The sequence below is a fragment of the Copadichromis virginalis genome, linkage group LG13 (genome assembly GCF_057382275.1).
Source record: "Copadichromis virginalis isolate Kocher_CV1m ecotype Utaka linkage group LG13, C_Virginalis_male_GT1.1, whole genome shotgun sequence".
Lineage (NCBI taxonomy): Eukaryota > Metazoa > Chordata > Actinopteri > Cichliformes > Cichlidae > Copadichromis > Copadichromis virginalis.
In genome coordinates, this window is record NC_140630.1 from 711,079 (window position 1) to 733,538 (window position 22,460).

At 43.2% G+C, this 22,460-nt stretch overlaps 1 protein-coding gene across 2 annotated transcripts; it reads left to right on the forward strand.

Annotated features, from left to right (window-relative positions):
• The first annotated feature begins 292 nt into the window (after positions 1 to 292).
• eno4 (enolase 4) lies at positions 293 to 22,241 on the forward strand. Of its 2 annotated transcripts, XM_085476780.1 has the most exons (13): positions 295 to 539; positions 3,877 to 4,005; positions 7,018 to 7,175; positions 7,488 to 7,603; positions 9,381 to 9,547; positions 9,622 to 9,750; positions 9,953 to 10,021; positions 11,050 to 11,214; positions 11,368 to 11,493; positions 11,616 to 11,790; positions 14,482 to 14,543; positions 20,859 to 20,976; positions 21,495 to 22,241. In XM_085476780.1, exons 1-13 carry the CDS (start codon positions 372 to 374, stop codon positions 21,614 to 21,616), a joined length of 1,704 nt encoding a protein of 567 aa, XP_085332906.1. In that variant the 5' UTR covers positions 295 to 371; the 3' UTR covers positions 21,617 to 22,241. The 2 variants fall into 2 exon arrangements, with proteins under 2 accessions (XP_085332907.1, XP_085332906.1); XM_085476781.1 differs by lacking the exons at positions 14,482 to 14,543; positions 21,495 to 22,241 and having other exon boundaries at positions 293 to 539; positions 20,859 to 20,970.
• Positions 22,242 to 22,460: the final 219 nt, after the last annotated feature.

Consider the following 22,460-nt stretch of genomic DNA (forward strand, 5'->3'; position numbering starts at 1 on the left):
GATTTGTAAATCTCACGCTGAAATGCACAGACTGGACAGCATCTGTAACCTGTGCGACTGTGGTGTGTAAGGCATGATAACACAATATTAGTGTACAGCTGTATTTTGTTACAGTGGGGAACACAAAGTGATCAGTCATTAACTAATTGATGAGAGGTCGTTACAGCCATCCCCGGTCTGCAGGAACGCGACGAGCTCACACAGATAAACACTGTCACGGGGAAATATCTCCAAGTTTAATCCACGCTAACCGGTTATTCCGTCTAACTGAAAGAAATGCAAAAACCTGGCCTGCCGTTGTCACGTGAACACAACGTTTCTATGGTAACAAAAACCACAAACCGTGCAGAGACAGCTGAGAGGCTCGAAAAATGTCTCACCGAGCGTTTAGTAAACGTGTTTGCGAAGACAAGCGCGACTTTGACGAAATGAAAAACGCCGCCGTGGAGTTTTATCGAGTGAGCAGAGTCCCCCAGGACATGGAGCGAGCTCTACACCAGCTCTTCCTCCACCGGCCCGCAGACCTGCACGGGTACCTGGTAGGACTGTGAGCCTCTTTCTGTCCCTGTGATGTTAGAAAACAAACAAACAGAAGGTTGTTTGAAGTGTATTTGTTGTTCTTCTGTTGAAGGTATTTCCTGTTTGTAAGCACATATGAGGTGCTGTTTGTCACAGCAGCGTGACGGGGTGTCACAGTCATCAATACGAGCAAACAAAACGACTGTAAATAAAAGATAGCCCCAGCCACCTGACGTCACCTGTTGGTTTCAGACATCACCTTCCTGTGATGCACGAATCAGTTAGTTCTTAGTTTGACACACTGATTCAGAAAGTTGGATTTTTAACACTATAGTGTTAAAAATCCAACTTTCTGAATGTTACCCATATGGTGCCCATAGAACATAGCCCATCTGGGCTGGCTCAAGTGGGTCCTACTTGGCTAATCCAGGTGGGTCCCAGATTGGATGCCCATTGTAAGCCCATCCCCACTTGGAACCCCCATAGCCCATGTGGGGCCCACATACTGGTGTTTACTGGGTATGTTGAAATGTTTTGTCACTGGTGGGAATCATGTTGACTAATCCAAGTCAGTACTCAACTTTCTCGCTCTACGAACTCGCTCTACCAAGCGTGTTCACATCACTCCCATCTTATATTCTTTACATTGGCTCCCAATAGAGTTTAGAATTCGCTTTAAAATTCTTGTTTTAACATACAGATTGGCTCCAGATTACTTATCCAAGCTTCTTATAAAATACACTGCTGCTCGCCATCTCCGCTCACAGACTCAGAGTCTCTTAGTTGTTCCCCGTACACGACTGAAGACAAAAGGGGCGGAGCCTTTCAGTCTGTTGCACCAAGGCTGTGGAACAGTTTACCACTACCACTACGTTTACTTGACTCTGTGGATTCTTTTAAAAAACAGTTAAAAACTTTTCTGTTCAAACAAGCCTTTTGTTGATCTACATATTTTATTTTATTTTTTTTTTACATTATTTACATTTGATCTTTTACATTGTGTATAATGTCAAATCAAATCAAATCAAATCACTTTTATTGTCACATCACATGTGCAGGTACATTGGTACAGCACATGTGAGTGAAATTCTTGTGTGCGAGCTTCACAAGCAACAGAGTTGTGCAAAATACAATAATGTAAACAAGCAAAATACAAGAATGGCTACATCTGAAACTAATAAATATATGTACAATATATAATAGTGTATGCATTTCTGGATGTGTATACTAAATATTTTTCTACGTGTGTGTGTGTGTGTGTGTGTACACACATATTTTACAAATTAAATAGAGTAAACAATAAATAAAATATATAAAATAAAATATACAGAGTGAGACATGTGCAAAACAGTGGCATTACTGTACAGTATGGAGTGCATAATGTTAAAGTTCCAGTAGTGAAGCTCAGGTGTCTATGACGTGTTCAGCAGTCTGATGGCCTGATGGAAGAAGCTGTCTCTCAGTCTGCTGGTACGGGACCGGATGCTGCAGAACCTCCTTCCTGATGGAAGCAGTCTGAACAGTTTATGGCTGGGGTGACTGGAGTCCTTGATGATCCTCCCCGCTTTCCTCAGGCAGCGCTTCCTGTAGATGTCTTGGAGGGAGGGAAGCTCACCTCCAATTATCCGTTCAGAGCACCGCACTACTCGCTAATGTCTATTGATTGTATTGTTTATTTTAATATTTTAATATTTGTGTACAGTGCTTTGTGACTGTCTGTCTGTGAAAAGCGCTTAATAAATAAAGTTTACTTGCTTTCTTACTCTTCCCACTATTGGGAAGCAGACAGCACACAGCTATGTTAACTGGCTGCTCGTTGGTCAGGTGAAGCAGCTATGCCCTTAACTCCAGTAGCCTCTAAGACGAAAGAAGAAATAGAGGCCCGATCTGGTTTTGTACCAGGCTTCAAATACCAATAACACGAAGGTGTTTTTCAGGTTGTAAAATTTGCCATTTGAACATGGGAGTCTATTGACCCACTTTTTGATTCAGCCTACCCATTAATATTAACAGCCACTGGTAACACTCTGGTGTCATGCCGCTCAGTTGTGCACCACGCAATTTTTCTAATTTTGCAAATATACTTGGTGATGCAACTCCTGCAACCAGGTGAGGCCTCGAGTGTACAGTCGGTGTATTTTTACTGCCTTTTAAAGGATACATCAGTGCAGAAGCTCAGAGATTTTCCACAGGCAAAGGTGCTGCAGCTTGCAGCAAATTATGTTTACTCGTCTTTACTTAACAAACCTAGTCCTCTAAAGAAAACCCCGTGAGCTATAAGACGAACTTAGGACTTACAAGTTATGCTAACTAGATTATGTTGAATACACAGTAATTAACTGGCTAGCTCCTGGCTAACAAGTGCCCCTTAATGTTAAATTAAATGCAGTGTATGCAGCTTTAGTTTTGCAAACTTAGAAGATGTCAGTGTGTATTGGCTGGTTTCTTTTATTGCAATATTGACATTATGTGTTGAAAGGCAGAAATCTCAGTGTTTATTGTAGTGTAAGGTTAACATGAAAACAGACACTAGTACTCAAGTGTCCAAAGGCTTCTTTGTTGCTCTGATGAGATTATAGTTGTTCTTTCACTACTTTCAAGGTATATTGAATGGAACATGATGTGATTTTGTAAATCATGTTCAGTGTAAGAGAAAGGACGGTCAGCCTGGGTACAGCCATTAGCTCGTGACAACTCATTGAGCACGTTTGATGCGGTCATTGTGAAAACACTTCATTTTTACCTGTCATGACCGTTTTAAACTATACATGTATATCTCACAGTTGGGTGCATTAATATTTCAGCACCGACAAATGAACAATGACAAGGACTCATTAATCTCTACAAGAGTCTGATTCATGGTGGCCAGCATGCTGGAAACCACATCGCACATCTGAAAGAACCAAAGTGGAAACACAACAAACATTATGAGCACAAATATAGTTTGGAATGACAGCGTTAGCCCGTTTCCTCTGCTGCTTTCGTGCTGTTAGATCTCAAAGGCCTCATTAGGTGAATGTGCAGTAGTAGCATGTATGCAGCAAGCAGGTGAATTCTGTACATTAAGTGAATTAAATAAGAATAGACAATATGAACATTTTACAAAATAGACAATATGAACATATTTAAAATTTAAAAAGAATTTGAAAGGTGCATTGTGGTCAGCACACGTCGCTGCTGCTTTTACAGGTGAATTTAAAATGTAAATAAAATGTGTTTTTGATGTTTTCTACACATGTTGTGTTTACTCTGTAACTACTGAACCATGCTATCATTGATGGTAAGGAGGAAACAGAATTGGTTAAATAACGTCACTCAGATACTGCGAGGTGTTTTTAACCATAACCATCCCTTCAGGCGGATTACTTTGCAAACCTCGCGGCACCACCGAGAATCAGCAGAGTGACGGGACGGCAGGTTTACGATGCCAGAGGACGACTTTCTGTTGAGGCAGAGGTCTACTGTGTTGTTCACAACAAGGACAAGGTAAAAGTCATTTGTCTCATTGTGGCCTTTAACTGGTGAACTCAGAGCTTTCTTATGTGACTGTGGCTGAATGTGATATGGATGAGTTTGGAGAACAAGCCAAAGGGTTGAAGAACATGTTGTTCATTAGTGCAGGAGCAGGTTTGTTTGGCTATGACGTACGACCTTAAATCAGCTCTCAGTTTAGTGAACAGATAAAATGACCTTACCCTCAGCCAGGCTGTCACCCTGCCAGGTGGCCCTGCACTGATAACTCGATAACAAGGCGCCTTGGAATTTTGAAATTCATACCACAGAGGCATCGCGTAAAAATCTCAGACAAGTTTCAATTTTAGTCGCCTCGACTGTCAGAGGTCAAGTTTTCCAAAAATCTTGTAATTGCGATAACTGAAGAAGGAAGTCACGTAGGATTTTCAAACATGAATCTACTAAATGTCTGAGGGGTCGCACTCGTGGCCACCAGCATTTTCATACATATGAGTTTACCTGGTTTGAGTTTTGCACGTCTCTTGCACTGTCTGGTGTTGCACTGTCTTTGTTTTGGTTTTTGCCATTTTGCACACTTGCACGTGTGCAGGCTGTCTGTCACATGTAGCACATGTAGCATGGTGTTGGAGTCACTGTGTGCCACTGCACATGGCTGGAATGACAATAAAGCCACTTGACTTGACCTAAGAGGAATTCATTGTGTGATAGTGCTGGAAAGTCTGACATTCATCTAAACTCCACTGGTACTGGTTAATACAGCAGTACATCTCAGTGTACCCGGTGCCCAAACAGTCACACTGAATGTTACCCACATGGCTAACCTGCAGCCTCCTTCCTCCTAATGAGGAGAAATGAAATGGTTGAAATGATATGAACCCTAACACCATACTGCTGGAGGCAGCGCAGGCAGAGGTCATTGTGCAGGCGCAGCAATTTCTCCATAGGTATGATCACTCTGCCCTCCAAGTATATGTTAGGAGAGCATTAATGAAATGTTAGGTTTTACTGAATAAATACAAATAAAACAGTAAACACTTTGGTCATTCCATATTAGAAAAAACAGAGTCAAATAAAAACAAATTTACAAAGTAACTGTTGTGCGTTGGATGCCAGGGTGTGCGCTGTGAACCAGTCCTACTGAAGAAATCCTTCACTCACGTGCTCGCGCCAGTGCTGCCCACCTCAGTAATTCTCTTCATTCCACCTGGTGTTTCTCTGCTCCACGTGGGCCTCCAGCTTCACTTGGGTGGTGCTGCACCCTGCTCAGCTCCCTGTCCCCAGACCTGAGGGCTTATTCCTGTCATCAAGCTTTGTATGCTTGTGCACTAACATAACCTTAGTCAGGAGGATTTTGTAATAATAATAATAATAATGCATTTTATTTGAGGGCGCCTTTCAGAAACCCAAGGTCACCTTACAAAAAACACAATTAATAAAAGGAACAATAGTCATAAAATACATAAAATAAGTTAAAATTACAAAACAGAGCGTGACAACAGATAAAATCAGCATTAAAGCGAATAAGCCAGTTTAAGCAGATGTGTTTTGAGCTGTGTCTTAAATACAGAAAGAGTCAATATTTCTTAGTGCAGGAGGAAGAGAGTTCCAGAGCCGAGGAGCAGAGCGACTGAAAGCTCTGCTCCTCACAGTGATGAGGTGCGAGGATGAACAGCAGATGATGATCTGAGAGGGCAGGAAACAGCGGTGATATGGAGCAGGTCACACAAATACTGTATGACACCCAAACTCTTAACCTGAGGGGAGGGAAGGGTAGGCGAATTTTCAATGTTAATGGAAAAGCTGTGGGATTTGGATAAGATAGAGGCTGTACCAATAAGTAAAACTTCAGTTTTATTACTGTTGAGTTTGAGGAAATTGGAGGAGAACCAGGATCTAATCTCAATAAGACAGTCTGAGAGGGAAGAAGGTGGGAGGGATGAACTGGGTTTAGAAGAAAGGTAGAGCCGGGTGTCATTGGCATAACAGTGAAAATTTATATTATATTTTCAGAACATATGACCAAGAGGGAGCAAGTAAGTAATGAATAAAAGAGGCCCTAATACTGAACCCTGGGGCACACCAGCAGAAACAGGACAGAGAGTTGAAGACTGGGATTTAAGTTGGATAAACTGAGTGCGGTCTGAGAGATAGGAGGTGAACCAGGAAAGGGGGGTGTGACTAATGCCAATGGAAGCTATCCATGGTATCAAACGCCGCACTAAGATCAAGAAGGATGAGGATGGATAGGAGACCAGAATCAGCTGCCATCAGAAGGTCATTGGTAATCCTTAGCAGAGCAGTTTCTGTGCTGTGATTGGGGCGGAAACCCGATTGAAATGGTTCATAGAGATTATGGTCATTGAGATGTAAATGAAGCTGGGCGGCGACAACTTTTTCAAGAATTTTTGAAATGAAGGGGAGATTTGATATAGGGCGAAGATGATCAAAGTTATTGGGGTCTGCACCAGGCTTTTTGAGAGTTGGAATAACAGAAGCATTTTCAGTGCTTCAGGAACAATCCCAGTGTTCAGGGAGGAATGAATAATATTGGTTATGAGAGGAGCTAACAAGGGAAGACAGGCTTTAACTAACACAGTGGGGAGGGGGTCAAGGTGACAGGTGGATGACTTAGATGTTTTAATGAGATTAGATACATCAGTTATGGAAGGAAGAGTAAAGCTTGAAAATAGGAAGACAGTGGGGGAAACAGGAAGTCTACTTCAGAGTCAGGAGCTCCTACAGAGTTAAGTTGACGGTGAATGTCTGAGATTTTACAAGTGAAAAAAGAGATGAGAGAGTTGCAAAAATCTGTCGCGCAAGAGAACAGCAGCGCCTTTTGCTAATCAGCCATATAGTTCATTTACATTTTATATGTCACCTGACGACAGGAAAAGGTAGATGATGTCATTTCCTAGCACTTTATACTGAGAGGTAAATACCCTGCAACATAAGAACTTTTACCTTGTACTAGTAAATCACCTTTTTCACCCTTCTGAAGGAGTCCTTCATGTTTGTGGTGTGTAGAGCATGTCATCAGCTGCTGTTTCGAGCCACTTGGTCCCTGAGAGTCAAGAGAGGACTGAGCATGTGATGGCTGCTGTGCTGTGGATCAATGAGCCTCTGAACAGCATGCTGAAAGACCGAAATCCTTGTGACCAGTTACAAATCGACGATATACTCAGGTAGCACCTAATACTACTTATTAGTAGTACTTCATTAGTAGTATTTTTCAGTGCTATGTGTTACCTTAAGGAACACGTGTCATATCATGTTCAGTCACAAAAACCATTTAACACATCTGTCCTGAAGTGGCCACTGAAGCCAGGATCCTGGACATGAACTGGGAGGTGTAAGAAACAGATTTGACTGCAGTCTACTGACATTCACGCTGTACTTCTCTTGCTCTTCTGAAAATCTTCCTTAGGAATCAGGCTTGTCAGGGATTGTTACGTTGATTAAACCACATTTTTATTTGCTCATCTGAAATGATGTAGCACTTTCTTTAAGGACCGCTGTCTGGAGGAAAAAGAGGTCCGGGACAGGGAGAGGCCTGAGGTGATTCCCTCTTCATCTCCTCCACAAACTAAAGACAAGAAGATCATTAATAAAGGTGAGTGAGTGGTAAGTCCTGCCCTGAGCTTTCTGTCTTTAGTCATCAAATGTCATCAAATGTGCGGTGACTCCCAAACTAGGCGAGTGGCTCCAGCAGATCCCGGGAACAACATCGGAGATCTCTGTCCAGAAGAGCGCAGTCCTGGGAACAGCTAAGATACTGCGCAGGACCCTCAAGCTCCCAGGCCTCTGGTAGAGGACCCGAGCTTGAAGGATAAACCGCCCGGTGTTTTATTTTATAACACATAACCGACAAAAAGAGCTTTTAACTAGGGCTGGGTATCGTCAATCGTCGATTTCTATAATCGATTCCATTTTGACTCAGACAGTCAGAAAGTGTATAAAACAAAGCTGACACTGAGACTTCATCAGAGGTGTGAGCATCACAGCAGAGGCCTTTGTGTCAAAGTAACTGAGGATGAAACAGACAAACATGATGGAGATTTTCCTGGCCTGGCTTTTTATAGCAGGTCAGAAAACCATGAATCAAACCATGAATGAACATTACCTGCTGCTGCTGAAGTGAAGCAGAGTTATTACGGTTTGATTACAGACACAGCTGAGCAATCATTTGTAAAAGTTTACACGTCTTTGCTGTTAAACAGCAGAAATCAGACTTTGTTGTCATTTTTGAAAAAACACAACTGTGGCCAGCAGCGCTGCACACAGCAGCAGACTGGTGCGTGATGGCAATGAATAATGCAGAAAACAGAGGTTTGATGGTAAACTGGTCTCTCAATACTGTGAGAGAGAGAGCTGTGCAGGAAGTGAGGTTTTATGGTGGTGGAAGCAAAAAACAGCCAAAGTCAGAGGGAGTTCGTGACGCTGTTTGTCAAACGTGAAGCGTAGTTTGAGCTTCTTTTGCTGCTGGTTCGGTGAATTTTGGTCAGAGTGATGAAACCTGCAGCTGTGACATGTCTGGTAAAATACGTTTATATTTAACAATCGATTCAGGATTTAATCGATGTCGCTTTATTGAAACCAAAATTGATTGGAATCAGAAAATTGATTTTTTTTAAACCCACTCCTACTTTGAATATTTTGACATTGTTATCTGATAGCTTTCCTTTCATTATTAGATAGACTGGCACTCTTTATGAGGCAGTAAGTGAAAAGGTTTGATCGTGTTGTGTTTGCTGTTAGGAAAGGATACAAAGAGGCACCTGAAATGGATTTATTTTCATCCTGTTAATCGCTGCGATGTCTCCCTCCAGCTCTCACTCTCTGCTCTTTCACAGCATTCAGTTTAATACAAAACTAATAATTCGTAATATCTCACACACAGTTTTTCTTCTTGTTTTGGCTGCTCCCTTTTTTGGTCACCACAGGGAATCATTTATCTTCATGTCATCCACCCTTTGCATTACCTCCTCCTGCCCTCCTTCAAACTTCGACTGTGTGCTCAAGCTTTCTTTTAGTGTAAACTGGAGTTTGTGAGCGATCAGTAAAATCAAAGTTCTCGTAGTCCTGCACCTTTTGAGCCATCTTGAATCAATTCTGGGGTCTTATTTGGTCCAGTTTTTTGAAGCATTACCCTAAAATTAAAACTTTCAATGTTTTGGTCACTGTGTTATAAAAACTGTGTAAAATCACCACTGTGGTCAGATTAAAAACAAAGAAACTGAGTTCAAAACAAGACTGGAAGTTTTGCTTCTCTCACTGTTTCTTGCTCTTGTGGAGGTTCAGGTTCTTTCTCTGATTAATCTTAGGTTTTTTTCTCTGTTACAAGCCAGAAATATGCTCCAAACTCTTTTGGGATTTTTATTACATTACAGGTAAAAAGAGCATCGTGGAAAAGCCATTTCCTGCAGTGGAACCACAAAAGCCAGTTCTACAGGGAAGCTTGGCTGTTGGCTCAGTGTCGCTGGCTGTGGCCAAAACTGGGGCACAGATACAGGGCATCCATCTGTACGAACACATAGCAGCTCTGAGGAACCAGGAGGTTTGATAATGAAAACACATACTGGATATTCGACGCTGGAAACAACATATAATAATGTTATTCATTTTGTTCAGCCTCCGGCACAGTTTCACATCCCTGTTTCCTTGGTGACATTGCTCAGCTGTGGCAAGACCTCGCCGGGAAAACTGAATTTACTGGAGGAAGTGATCCTGATCCCCAAAGTGGGACAACAAGTCAAACAAGTACAAAACAGAAACCTTTGGCTTACTTCTTCCTGTTGTCATCCTCCATAGACTAGCTCACAGTTAGTGTGTAGATCTCAGTGTTTCCTTTTTTGCTGTTTTGATGCAGTAGATTATTAGTAAGTCACCTTGGTTTCTTTATATTCTCCATTTTTCACTCTACAGTTTATAAAACATACTGAAATCTGACCTTCTTCCACAGATCATCACAATGGCTCTTGAGGTACAGAAGGAGATGATGAGAATAATGAAAACTTTAACCAATGGCGGGGTGAGGGACATTGCTGTTTATTAATTTTAAGAGTAGGCGCTGAATTCAGCAGATTGTATGAGGGCAGAGAATGCACACGGCGGAGGCAGGATTCAGAGATTTCCTGAAAAATATAACAGAGAATTGTATTAAGTGTTCATTGTTAAATTTGAAATTAATGTATCTGTGCTTATGTAAAGATCTAAAATGCTTCTTAAACGATTCCTCTATTTACCTGTGAATAGTTTGCATTTCATTTTCAGCCCTGCTGACTGACCCCTAGAACTAAAAAACAAAGAGTGGAGAGTGGGAGTTTGACAGTTGGCTTCTAATAACCTTGCAATGAGGACTATCTCATTCAGATATACAGTATTAATATAAACTTGTCTATTGTCATCCACATGTAGCTTCAGCTAAGCTACTTTGCAGCAAAAATATCTAAACAAAAACATACTTTCACCAACATTGTCACTTTACAAGTACCAGGTTTGGTTGGACCGCCTTCTGCCCTCACGGTTATTTCATTTATTTTTCAGTAAGGTGCTGAAAGCAAGTCAGAGGTTTTAGTCTATATTAGGATGATGTAGTCTAATTTTGATGAGCACCTTGCTCACTGCAGCTTCACTCTCCTCTTCATCCTCTGCTCCACAGCCGGACTCGTTTTGAAGTCAGACATGTAGTGATTATCTGCTTACAATTGTTTAGTAAGTGGCTAATTATAGTTCCTGCTTTAACCTGGCTGTTCTTTCTGGCCTCTGCCATCTACAAGCCATTTTCATCCAAAGAAGAGCTGCATTGGATGTTTTTTTTTCTTCTTTCTTCTTCCCCAGATTGTCTGCACCAAAAGTCATGCCATGTTGAAATTCAATAAAATCAGCTTTTGTCTCTATTCCAACCATAGCAAGTTCTACTCACCATGTTTACATGCCTAAATACAGCGAGTTTGTTCCACTGATTAGCTTTACTGAGTAGGTGCACCCAATAAAGTGTCTCACAGTTGTTTATGTATATATAATAGTTACTTATGTGAACCATGTGCTTGTTCCAAGGCCAGCGAAGCATTTGTATGTGACAGCGGGGCCCTGGCTGTAAGCCACGAGCGAGCAGAGCAGCCTCTGGATCTGATCGCTGAAGCCTGCACCAACCTTGGAGTTCCACTGGGCACACAGATCCATTTAGCTTTGAACTGTGCTGCTCATGAGCTCCTGGACCCTGTAAGTTCACCAAAAATAGTCAAACACTTTATGGAAAATAATGTGTTGACATGTTCTTGTGAACTTTTTCAAAGCAAATACATCATAAGCATATCAGTTTAAAAAAACAACAAGATTTATCGTCTTCTTGCTGGATTCTCTAATCTCTTGTAGTCTAAGGGGAAGTATGAAGTTGCTACTGGAGTTCTGAAATCGCCCGATGAGTTAGTCGACCTGTACCAAACCCTCATCAGCAAATACCCAGCAGTGGTGGCTTTAATAGACCCATTTAGGCAAGAGGTAAGCAAGGCTAGCAAATAAATCTTGGACTAGTTCTGTGTCTTCTCTAAATATAGTTTTGCTGTCAACAAAATGTTCATGATTGCTGTGTATTCATGTTCCTGTGTCTGTTAATTCATAAGGACGGAGACCAGTGGGAGAAGCTGAGCAGTATGATTGGAAACTCGTGTTCACTGCTCTCTGATGTCTCCTACAAGTCACAGGGACCTCCCCTTCCTGGAGTCAGAGGCCATATCTTAAAACATATCAATGAGACAACAGTCAGTGACCTGATCCACATGACATCAGAGCAACAAGGTAACAGCTGGAGAAGAGAAAGATGGCACATGGATGAATGAAGCAAACTGCATAAAGTGCAATGAGTGGTCAGGTAGAGTAGAAAAGCACTATGTAAGAACCAGTCCATTGACCAGTTACATCAGGTCCAAGTAACAGTGAACAACTCAGTTAGTTGCAAAAATGAAATGTTTGCAATAGGAGTATTCCTTATGCTTCCTCTTCAACAGTCAATGATTTCTTCCGCAACCTGTATAATTAATGGTACAATGCATCTGGTACGCATTTACACACAGCAGACAGTGATGTTCATCTCAGGTTCACTCTTAAAAATTTGCTGACCTTACTCTCTTACACTCCAAACTGAGTAATATACAGTAACTTGTTGCAAAAAGAACTGATCCAACATATTCTCTCTTTCAACATCTAACATACATGTAAAATACTACATACTACATGCTTCTTGGTGTAATTCAACATGCACAGCTATGACCCAATATTGCATCTTTCTAAATGAGGATTGGATTAAATAAAAAGCCTGTACATCATCAGAAGGGTAAAACTAACCAATCTCAGAGTGGTCTAATCCTGCTGTCACAGCTGGTCAGGCTGGACTCAATGCAGGACTCTGAGTCATACAGGTAAGATATATACATATGTACATTGATGAAGGATCACGGCTCCAGGGGAGGTCCAGGGCATCCAGGGGATGTTCAGGGCATCCAGGGGATGTTCAGGGCATCCAGGGGATGTTCAGGGCAAGGGTAACACGTCTACACTCCTCTTCACACATTCTGTGACTCACACGCTCACAGACTCACTCCACACTGAAATCCACTCACGCTCACGTTCATCCAACAGGGTCCACAGGAAACAAGAAGGGTTCCAGGAAGGTTGAGGTAAGTACAACGATCCAATGAAGAACATCACCGACATGTAAGGGTTGAGCTGAGACACATGGAAAAGAGTATTTCTGTGCATGCTCCGAGGACGCTTCAACTAGACTGAGACAAGGTTGACCATGGAGTCAATCTCAAACTGCCCATTGAAGTTGGGAGCCAGTTTCCTGGACTTGATTCAGACTGGAACGTACTGCGCTGAAAGCAGTCCATCGGTTTTCCATTGGGCAGCTCAGGTGGCTCTCCAGATGTGGCGGTGCCTGCGTAGATGATGTTGAACAGAGGGAACCATACGCTCACTCTCAACTGTTGGGAACAGCCGCCGTTGGTAGCCCTGTGATGCGACAGCAGACGTGAGGCTAATATGGGCATATTCGATGCAAGTGAGGTAAGAACTCCAGGTGCTCTGTTTGGTGGAGGTGAGGCAGTGAAGTGCTGCCTCCAACTCCTGGTAGGTACATTCGGTTTGGCCATTAGTCTACAGGTGAAATCCTGAAGACAAACTAACCTTGGCTCCGACTGCCGGACAGAACCCTTTCCAAACTCTAGAGTTGAACTTGTCCCGGGTCTGATATGATGTCCAAGGGGATCGCGTGAAGTTGAAAGACAGGTTTGGTAAGGATTTGGGTGGTTTCTGTTGTGAGGAAAAGCCACGAAATGTGCTGGTTTTGAGAACTGGACAACAATAGTCAGAATTACCATATTTCCTGCAGAAGGAGGAGGCCTGTCATAAAATCAAGTGCGATCTGAGACCATGGTCGTCTGGAGGTCGGCAGAGGTCGAAGTAGGCCTGCAAAAGGAAAGGTTTGAGGCTTATTTTGAGCTCAAGTAGAGCAAGCTAAAATATGCTCCCTGGTATGCCAAGTGTAGGCCACCAGGCGTTCCAGGAAAGAGATAGTCTGATTGATGCCTGGATGCCAGGTGAACCTCGCCGTGTGGTCCCACTGGAGAACTCAGGACTGGACTAGGGTTGAAACGTAGAGCCACTCGGGCGGCCTGGTTCTGGGATCAGGTTTGTTGTACTGTGCCTCACAAACTGTGGACTTTATCCCCCATGTAACAGCTCCGATAACATGAGGAAGATTGAGGACTCCTTCAGAACGTCCTCTGAGGAAGAAAACTGCTGAGACAGTGCGTCGGGCTTGACATCCCGTGAACCAGGCCTGTAGGTGATAGAGAACTGAAAATGTGTGAAACACAGTGCCCACCTGGCTTGATGGGCGCTCATCCATTTTGCAGTTTGACGATACGCCAGGTCCTTGTGATCAGTCCAGACTATGAATGGTTGGGGCGTTCCCTCGAGCCAGTGATGCCAGGGCTAACTTGATGAGGAGGAGTTCTCTATCCTCCACATTGAATTCACGAAAGAAGTAAGCAAAAGGATGTAGCTTACCTTCATACTGCTGCGAGGTGATTAAAAGCAGCCTAAGAAGACTGATCCCACTGAACCTTGGGAGAGGTGAGTGAGATATTAGACGATCTTACTGATATTCCAGATGAAGCTGCGATAAAAGTTAGTTAAACCCAAAAAGCATTGGAGCTGCTTCCAATCTGGGGGTTTGGACCAGTCGAGTACTCGTCGGACCTTCACTGGGTCTGGTTTGATGTTCCCCTGCTCAGTAATGAAGCCCAAGAAGGAGACTGTTTCCATGTGAAATTCACATTTCTCAGCTTAAACAAATAGACGGTTTTCCAGCAAATGTTGTAACACCTGTTTGACAGTCTATAGGTATATAAAAATATTGGAAATTATTGCCACAATGGTGCATTACTATAACAGCTAACTGTCTGTTTGTGTCTTGTTGGCATACAGGTTCTGTGTTGATGGGAACTACATGCAGTGAGCCATGCAGTGAGGATTCTTTGTCAGATATAGTAAGTCTTCTTCCTGGTTTCTGAGTGATGCTGCCATGGTGGCGAACAGTGTCAATGTGAAGTTCTGTATAAGCAGACGGCAGCCATCTGCTTATACAGAAATTCACATTAAACAGAAATTTACATGAACTACTTACATTAAAAGTATAGCCAAACCCATAGATTTAAAACAGATATTCGTCTACAAATAGTGACAGAATTTCTGCATGACAGTGCCTTACCTGAAAAATGATAGGTGCCCAGCAGCCTCGCTTTGTGTGTAACCAGAATGCAACCAGCTGGTAACCAGTTGAGTCACACTATTGCACTGACCAGTTTCAGAAGTATTGTGCTTATCAGCACAGACTCACTTAGAATGATTTCCATTTGATGGCAATATTTTCGCATTTCCAAATTATTATCTTTTTTTTTTCAAATATTATAAATTAAGATCATATACCTAGCCCTTTATTTGTCATGTGCAAATAAGGGGATATCTATCTTAAAGCTCAGGAAACTATTTCGACAACTTGCCAAACAGCTAAAAGAGCAAATGAGAGCAGGTCCAAAGATATCCACTACAACCTGAGATTCTGGCAAAATACATTTATATTTAAAAATAGATTCAGGATTTAATGAATCAATATCGCTTTATTCAAACTAAAATTGATTTGAATTGGGGAAATTGGCTGTCTCAGTGCCAGCCTGACAGGATGACCAAGACTATTGACTCCCTGTTCACCCTGCAGCGATGTTTGGCCTGGAGGCAGCTGAACTATTACAGCAGGCTCAAGATAGTCATTGCTGTGCCAAGGAGGTGTCAAGGGGCCTCTCCAGGAGATCTAGCAGTTCTAGAAGGTCTAGGGCTTCCACATATCAGCCAGCTTCTGAAGTCCCAGACTTACCCTCGGACCAGGCCAACCATCCCCATCCCTGTCTCCCTAGCGCAGGGCGACTTGGTCAGCTCTGGAGGCAGACCTTTGGTTGGTGTCTACCTTGACTGAGGACTAATGCCTGCTGTTCTTCCGTAGACCTTGAATGACCATCTTGATCCCTTCCTCAGTGCACGACCCCCAGCAATTCCAGATACTGCGGGAAAAACTTGGCCCTCTTGGGAAAAGGTTCAACACAGGAAGTGGATGCCGATAACTGACAAGCTGGGTTCTCTCCCCACTACTTTTTAGTTCTTAAGCGGGACAGGAGACTTCACTCAATTTTGGATTTCAAGAGGTCTTAACCATTATCGTCAGCCCCTAAGATGCAAGATGCTGATGAATCCGGGGGTGAGGCAGGCTGTCAAAGCTTTAGCTTGCCACCATCAAGCTAAAGTATGTCTACTTCCAGATTCCTATCTGGCAGGGGCACTCCCCCGGGCTCAGGCCAGGGGAGCAGAGACTCCATCTGCAGATGTTCGACCAGATCTGGTGCCAATTTGTAAGAGTAGAGGTTGACCTTTTTGCCTCCAGGAAGTAAACAAATTCCCTCACCCTAACCCACCAGGGCTGCCTACTCCTTTTGCTGGGGACTGTTTGCCTCTTGATGTGCAGTCCACCAGTTGGGAAACTGGGGCCACAATTGACACCACCATGCAATTTCTGCAGTCAGGCTTGAACCTACACCACTGTACTCTGGTCATGTGGACTTTGGTCAACTGCTTGCCCACTGAGCTAAACAACACTGCTCAAGTGACCTACTCAAGTGCCCTGAGGGTCGTGCCCTCTGAATATCTACTAGATGATAGGAGTGCAGGTCTACAGACAATTCTTATTGTGACCATCACCAGTACTAACCAGCTGGTCTACACAATACAATGGCTTGCAAAAGTATTGGGCCCCCTTGAACTTTCCCACATTTTGTCACATTACAGCCACAAACATGAATCAATGTTATTGTAATTCCACATGAAAGACCAACACAAAGTGGTGCACACGTGAGAAGTGGAACGAAAATCAGACATGATTCCAAACATTTTTTACAAATAAATAACTGCAAAGTGGGGTGTGCGTAATTATTCAGCCCCCCTGAGTCGATACTCTGTAGAACCAGCTTTTGCTGCAATTCCAGCTGCCAGTCTTTTAGGGTCTGTCTCTACCAGCTTTGCACATCTACAGACTGAAATCTTTGCCCATTCTTCTTTGCAGAACAGCTCCAGCTCAGTCAGATTAGATGGACAGCGTTTGTGAACAGCAGTTTTCAGATCTTGCCACAGATTCTCGATTGGATTTAGATCTGGACTTTGACTGGGCCGTTCTAACACATGGATGTGTTTTGTTTTAAATCATCCCAATGTTGCCCTGGCTTTATGTTTAGGGTCATTATCCTGCTGGAAGATGAACCTCCGCCCCAGTCCAGAGAAGCACCCCCAGAGCATGATGCTGCCACCACCATATCTGACAGTGGGGATGGTGTGTTCAGAGTGATGTGCAGTGTTAGTTTTCCTCCACACATAGCGTTTTGTATTTTGGTCTCATCTGACCAGAGCAGCTTCTTCCACATGTTTGCTGTGTCCCCACATGGCTTGTGGCAAACTGCAAACGGGACTTCTTATGGTTTTCTGTTAACAATGGCTTTCTTCTTGCCACTCTTCCATAAAGGCCAACTTTGTGCAGTGCACGACTAATAGTTGTCCTGTGGACAGATTCCCCCACCTGAGCTGTAGATCTCTGCAGCTCGTCCAGAGTCACCATGGGCCTCTTGGCTGCATTTCTGATCAGCGCTCTGCTTGTTCGGCCTGTGAGTTTAGGTGGACGGCCTTGTCTTGGTAGGTTTACAGTTGTGCCATACTCCTTCCATTTCTGGATGATGGCTTGAACAGTGCTCCGTGGGATGTTCAAGGCTTGGGAAATGTTTTTGTAGCCTAAGCCTGCTTTGAATTTCTCAATAACTTTATCCCTGACCTGTCTGCTGTGTTCTTTGGACTTCATGGTGTTGTTGCTCCCAATGTTCTCTTAGACAACCTCTGAGGCCATCACAGAGCAGCTGTATCTGTACTGACATTAGATTACACACAGGTGCTCTCTATTTAGTCATTAGCACTCATCAAGCAACGTCTATGTGCAACTGACTGCACTCAGACCAAAGGGGGCTGAATAATTACGCACACCCCACTTTGCAGTTATTTATTTGTAAAAGATGTTTGGAATCATGTCTGATTTTCGTTCCACTTCTCACGTGTGCACCACTTTGTGTTGGTCTTTCACGTGGAATTACAATAAAACTGATTCATGTTTGTGGCTGTAATGTGACAAAATGTGGGAAAGTTCAAGGGGGCCGAATACTTTTGCAAGCTACTGTAGCAGCAGTGATGAGTGAGAGGCTTGGTTTCAAGAGTAATAACCACAAGGAATAGTACCTTCCATGGAGAAGCCCAAGATCAAGGTAGCATGGAGGGAAATTGGCCAACTATCAGAGTTGCAGAAAGGTGCGAAGAAGGTGCCTTAGAAATACAGCAAGCTGTCTATACCTGATGCCTTGAACAGGGGAACAATATGAAAACAGCCCCACCAAGACTGGAGACAGAGCAATACTGGAAGAGCATATGGGAGAAGGCTGTAACCCATAATGGCAATGCTCAGTGGCTAGTGGATCTAAGGCAGACCACCACAACTGCACTGAACAGGATCCAGTAACCACCACAAGTGCAGATAAAGAGTCTCAAGCAAGAATAGTTGGACAGCACCAGGCCCTGAAATGATTCACGCCTACTGGTTGACTGTAATCCATGAGCCTCTGGCACAAATGAACCAGCTGCTAATTTACAAGACACACCTGGAATGCTTAACTGAAGGCCGGACAGTCCTGATCCCCAAGGACCCCAGAAGGGATCAGTCCCATACAACTACCGGCCAATAACCTGCCTCAGTACCAGACGCTCCTGTCAACTATCATAGCGGCTAAGATGAACAGGCACATGGCTCAATACATGAGCGGGGCACAGAAAGGAATTGGCAGGAATACCAGAGGAGCAAATCATCAGCTGCTGGTAAACAGAGCAGTCGCCTGAGACTGGATGACCAGACTGACCAGCCTGTGCACTGCCTGGCTTGATTACATTATCACTCGGTGCCCCACAGGTGGATCCTGGAATGCCTAGAATTGTACAAGATCAACAGGACCCTAAGAGACTTCATAAGGAATTCAATGGGGATGTGGCGTACAACATGTGGGATGATATCAAGCTGTATGCCAAGAAGGCACGGGACATTGATTTACTGATCCACACCACCAGAATCTACCGCAATGACATCGGAATATCATTCAGACCGGAGAAGTGTAGTTGGATGTAAGTAAAGGGAGGGAAGGTAGTCGGAACTGAGGGGATCGCACTTCCAGAAGGCAAAATTGCAGACATTGAGGGCAATAATAAGTACCTGGGAATCCCACAGGCAAATGTAAACCAGGAAGATGCCGCTAGGAAAGCCGCAATCACCAAATACCTGCAGCGGGTCAGGCAAGTCCTGAGGAGTCAGCTGAACGGTAAGAACAAGATCCAGGCTATCAACACCTATGCCCTGCCCGATCAGGTACTGCAGGGGCATTTCATATGTATATAGTGATAACACTACACACCTGTGGAACTTCAGGTTGGGGGTTTGACTCTCAACCAGGGGGGTCTGTATCCAGTAAGGGTCCCTGTCAGCCTGTCAGATACATAGATCAGATACCTAGCTGGGATAATAAGCTGGCCAAAGGAGGAGATAGAAGCCAATGACCTCAAAACAAATCCAGCACCTGTACTGTACGCTAAGCAAAATGGTGAGTGTTAGTACCATACTCCAGGATGAGACAATGAACATCCATGAGTACATCAGGAAGATGGCCTCAACCGGCCGCGTGCTTAGAGAATACCTAAGCTAGCAAGAACCTGAGAAAGAAAAAGAGCAAGGAGAAGAACCAATCATGGAAGGACAGGCCTCTGCACGGTATGTACCACCGGCAGATGGAGGAGGTGCGTGACATCCAGAAATCCTACGACTGGCTGGACAAAGCCGGACTGAAAGGCAGCACAGAGGCACTAATCATGACCGCACAGGAACAAGCTCTGAGCACAAGATCCATAGAGGCTGGGGTCTATCACACCAGGTAAGACCCCAGGTGCAGGCTGTGTAAAGATGCCCCAGAGACAATCCAGCACATAACATAACGCCCCCAGGGTGGTGGAGAATGACCGAGCTAAGATCCTGTTTCGTCACTCATCCAAGTGACTTCTTCAGTCTTGCAGTCAGCTGAGACTGAACAAGTCACCTGGATGAGTGACGAAACATTTCTCCCACTGAAAAACATCCAGATGAACAGAATAAACCTTTTGGGGGTATAGCTACATCTATCACTACGCCCTTCTTCCCCTGCTTGCCCACATGTCCTATGTCCAGCTGGTTAGCCATCACCAGTTTTTCCATCTGTATCTGTGTCCCACAGGATCTTTGTCAGGTGGTTGATATATATATGTGTGTGTGTATCAGTTGATATTTGATTTATATCCACCATTGTTTTCAAGGTCAGCTACAAATTTATCGGTCTAACGTTGAAACAAAGCTTAATTTGGAAATTATTTAGAAACTATAGTACTTATAAGTGTGGCGTGTATTGTGAAGAAAGAAAGGTGAAACAATAAAAGTGTGGGCTTTGTAAATACTCCCTGGAGCGTGAGGTGCCATGGCAGAGGTTTGTGCTCTTTGGGTGCTTCTTGTTACCTTTTTGTCTTTGTTTTAGTCTATTTATGTGTTTGCATTCAGGTAATGTTGTCTATTTCAAAGTGTTGATGTCTGAGACTGATAGTGATTAATCATGACAAAATAGTATGGTTATTGTTGTGTTAATTTCAGAGTGGTGGATATAGGTAACCATGTTACAATTTATTATTAACATCAGTTGTATTTGAGAACGTTAGAAAGATGCAGTTTGCTATGATGACGAGAACAAAAGAGTTTTTCGATATTCAATTAATTCCTTTGGTTACAATATGACAAAAAGCAGATAAGAGAATAAAAGATAGTCCATTCTTTCCTTGTCGGCTGCACAAAAAGTGACCAGAGACTGCCGTTGGACTACACACTGCATCTTATTGTTTATTGTATGATGCTGCTCTGAACTCCATTTTAAGCAGACTCGTGGAAATGAGTAGTATCTCAGGTAACAATTGCAAGGAGGATTGTTTATTAAGATAACGAGATCAAATATCAAGTAATAAAAAACTGGACCTGTACAAAGGTCACTAATAACCCCGACTGTCCATCCGTTTGCTGTGGAACTGTTCATCTATTTTGATTAACAAGCAGTGTAAATAGATGAAATATTGCTGTTTGTGTCTCAGACTGTGCTTTTCTTCTCGTTCAGGCTGTGGGTCTGGGCCTGCACTATGTCAAACTGGGAGGTCTAAGTGGGGCTGAGAGGATGACTAAATACAACCGGCTGATTTCTATAGAAGAAGAACTGGCCCAACAGGGAATCCTTGGTAGGTTTTTTTTTTCAGCCTTCCTTGTGATTTTTCTTTGGCTGGACAGAGAAACAAGGCCAGACAAAGCCCGAGAGAGAGAACGGTAGTAGTAGTGTCTGGGTTTGGGAACACGTCTCTCTCTTACTGCTGGATATGAAAGGACACGGTGTGTGAGGAATTGTACAAACGCGTGTTTGTGTGTGAGTGTAAGAGTGAAAACCCCCTACCTTGGATCTGTTAATTGGCCACCTAATTACACACAAGGACAAATACTTTCCCATCCATCATTTCTGAAAAAGCAGGCAGGGGCAGCAGAGGGTTAATGAGAGATGAGTACACGTCTGTCTAATCAGCTGCCATAAGCCGGCATTATTCAGCATGTTTATCTGTGTTTAATGTTTGTGTTCATTCTACACGAAGTGAAAGGGTTAACGTTCCCCAGCCGCAGCAGTACAAATGCTATTTCCATCCAGTTGTCGTAGGTGTCTACGCTCCAGCTTTTGTACATTCACTTTATTTAATTTTGTCTCATCCAGTCTTTAAGGAGAAGCACCCTCCTCCACTGTTCCCTGATAACTCACATAAGCATTCAGGCACCGAGGGAGCAAGGTCTGGATTGGAGGAACACAGCTCACATCTGATTCAGACGGATCTTTGAAGGTGTCTTCATGATAATATAATATATTTACCTTTCACAATTCAGTTTTGCAGTTAACACCACCTGTAATAATCTGCTGAGGTGATTATAACCGTTGTGGATCGATCCAGGGTCACCATTGTATGAGCACCATTCTGCTATGTTTACAGCTCTGAAAAAAGTGTCTCTAACAGTTTGAAATATGAGTTCTTGTCAAGAAAAACATCAAATATATTCACATTTTGAGCTTCAGACTCAAAACACAGTGCTATGTACAATGATGTCATTTTAATTTGAAATAAAAACCAGAACGATTTTAAGGGACGGAAGTTCAAGCCAGTTCAAGCCCCAAACAAGTGCACATGGAAGATTTGCTTTTATATCTTAAATCTGCTGGATGGTGTTTGAAGGAAACGTTTGTATGTTTTTACTCCTCAGCAGTAAAAGAATGAGGGGGTGTTGTCATCAGTGTCAGGTGTACTAAAAGTCTCAGACAGGTTTGTGTCTCAGTGACCTCAACCTCAAGGTCAGAGGTCAAGTTTTCTGAAAATCTTGGAAATGGGATGAAATTAGATTTTGATTCAGTGTCAGTGTGTTTTCAGTGTTTGCATTTTTCAGCAAATAAAAGAGAAAATGATCACGCGTGGCCCAGAAGCATGTTTTCCTGCTGTCTTCCATTTCTGCAGGTCTGCATGTGCGTCGATCCAGAATATCTCCAGGCAGTAGAAGATTTAACTGAAAATCAAATTAATGGAATTAATTTCACAGCTCTGAAAAGAGGTTCATTTATCGCAGTCTTAATTTAAAAGAACTAAAAGACGAGACCACAGTGAAACATTTTAATGTCACAGCTGACGGTGACACA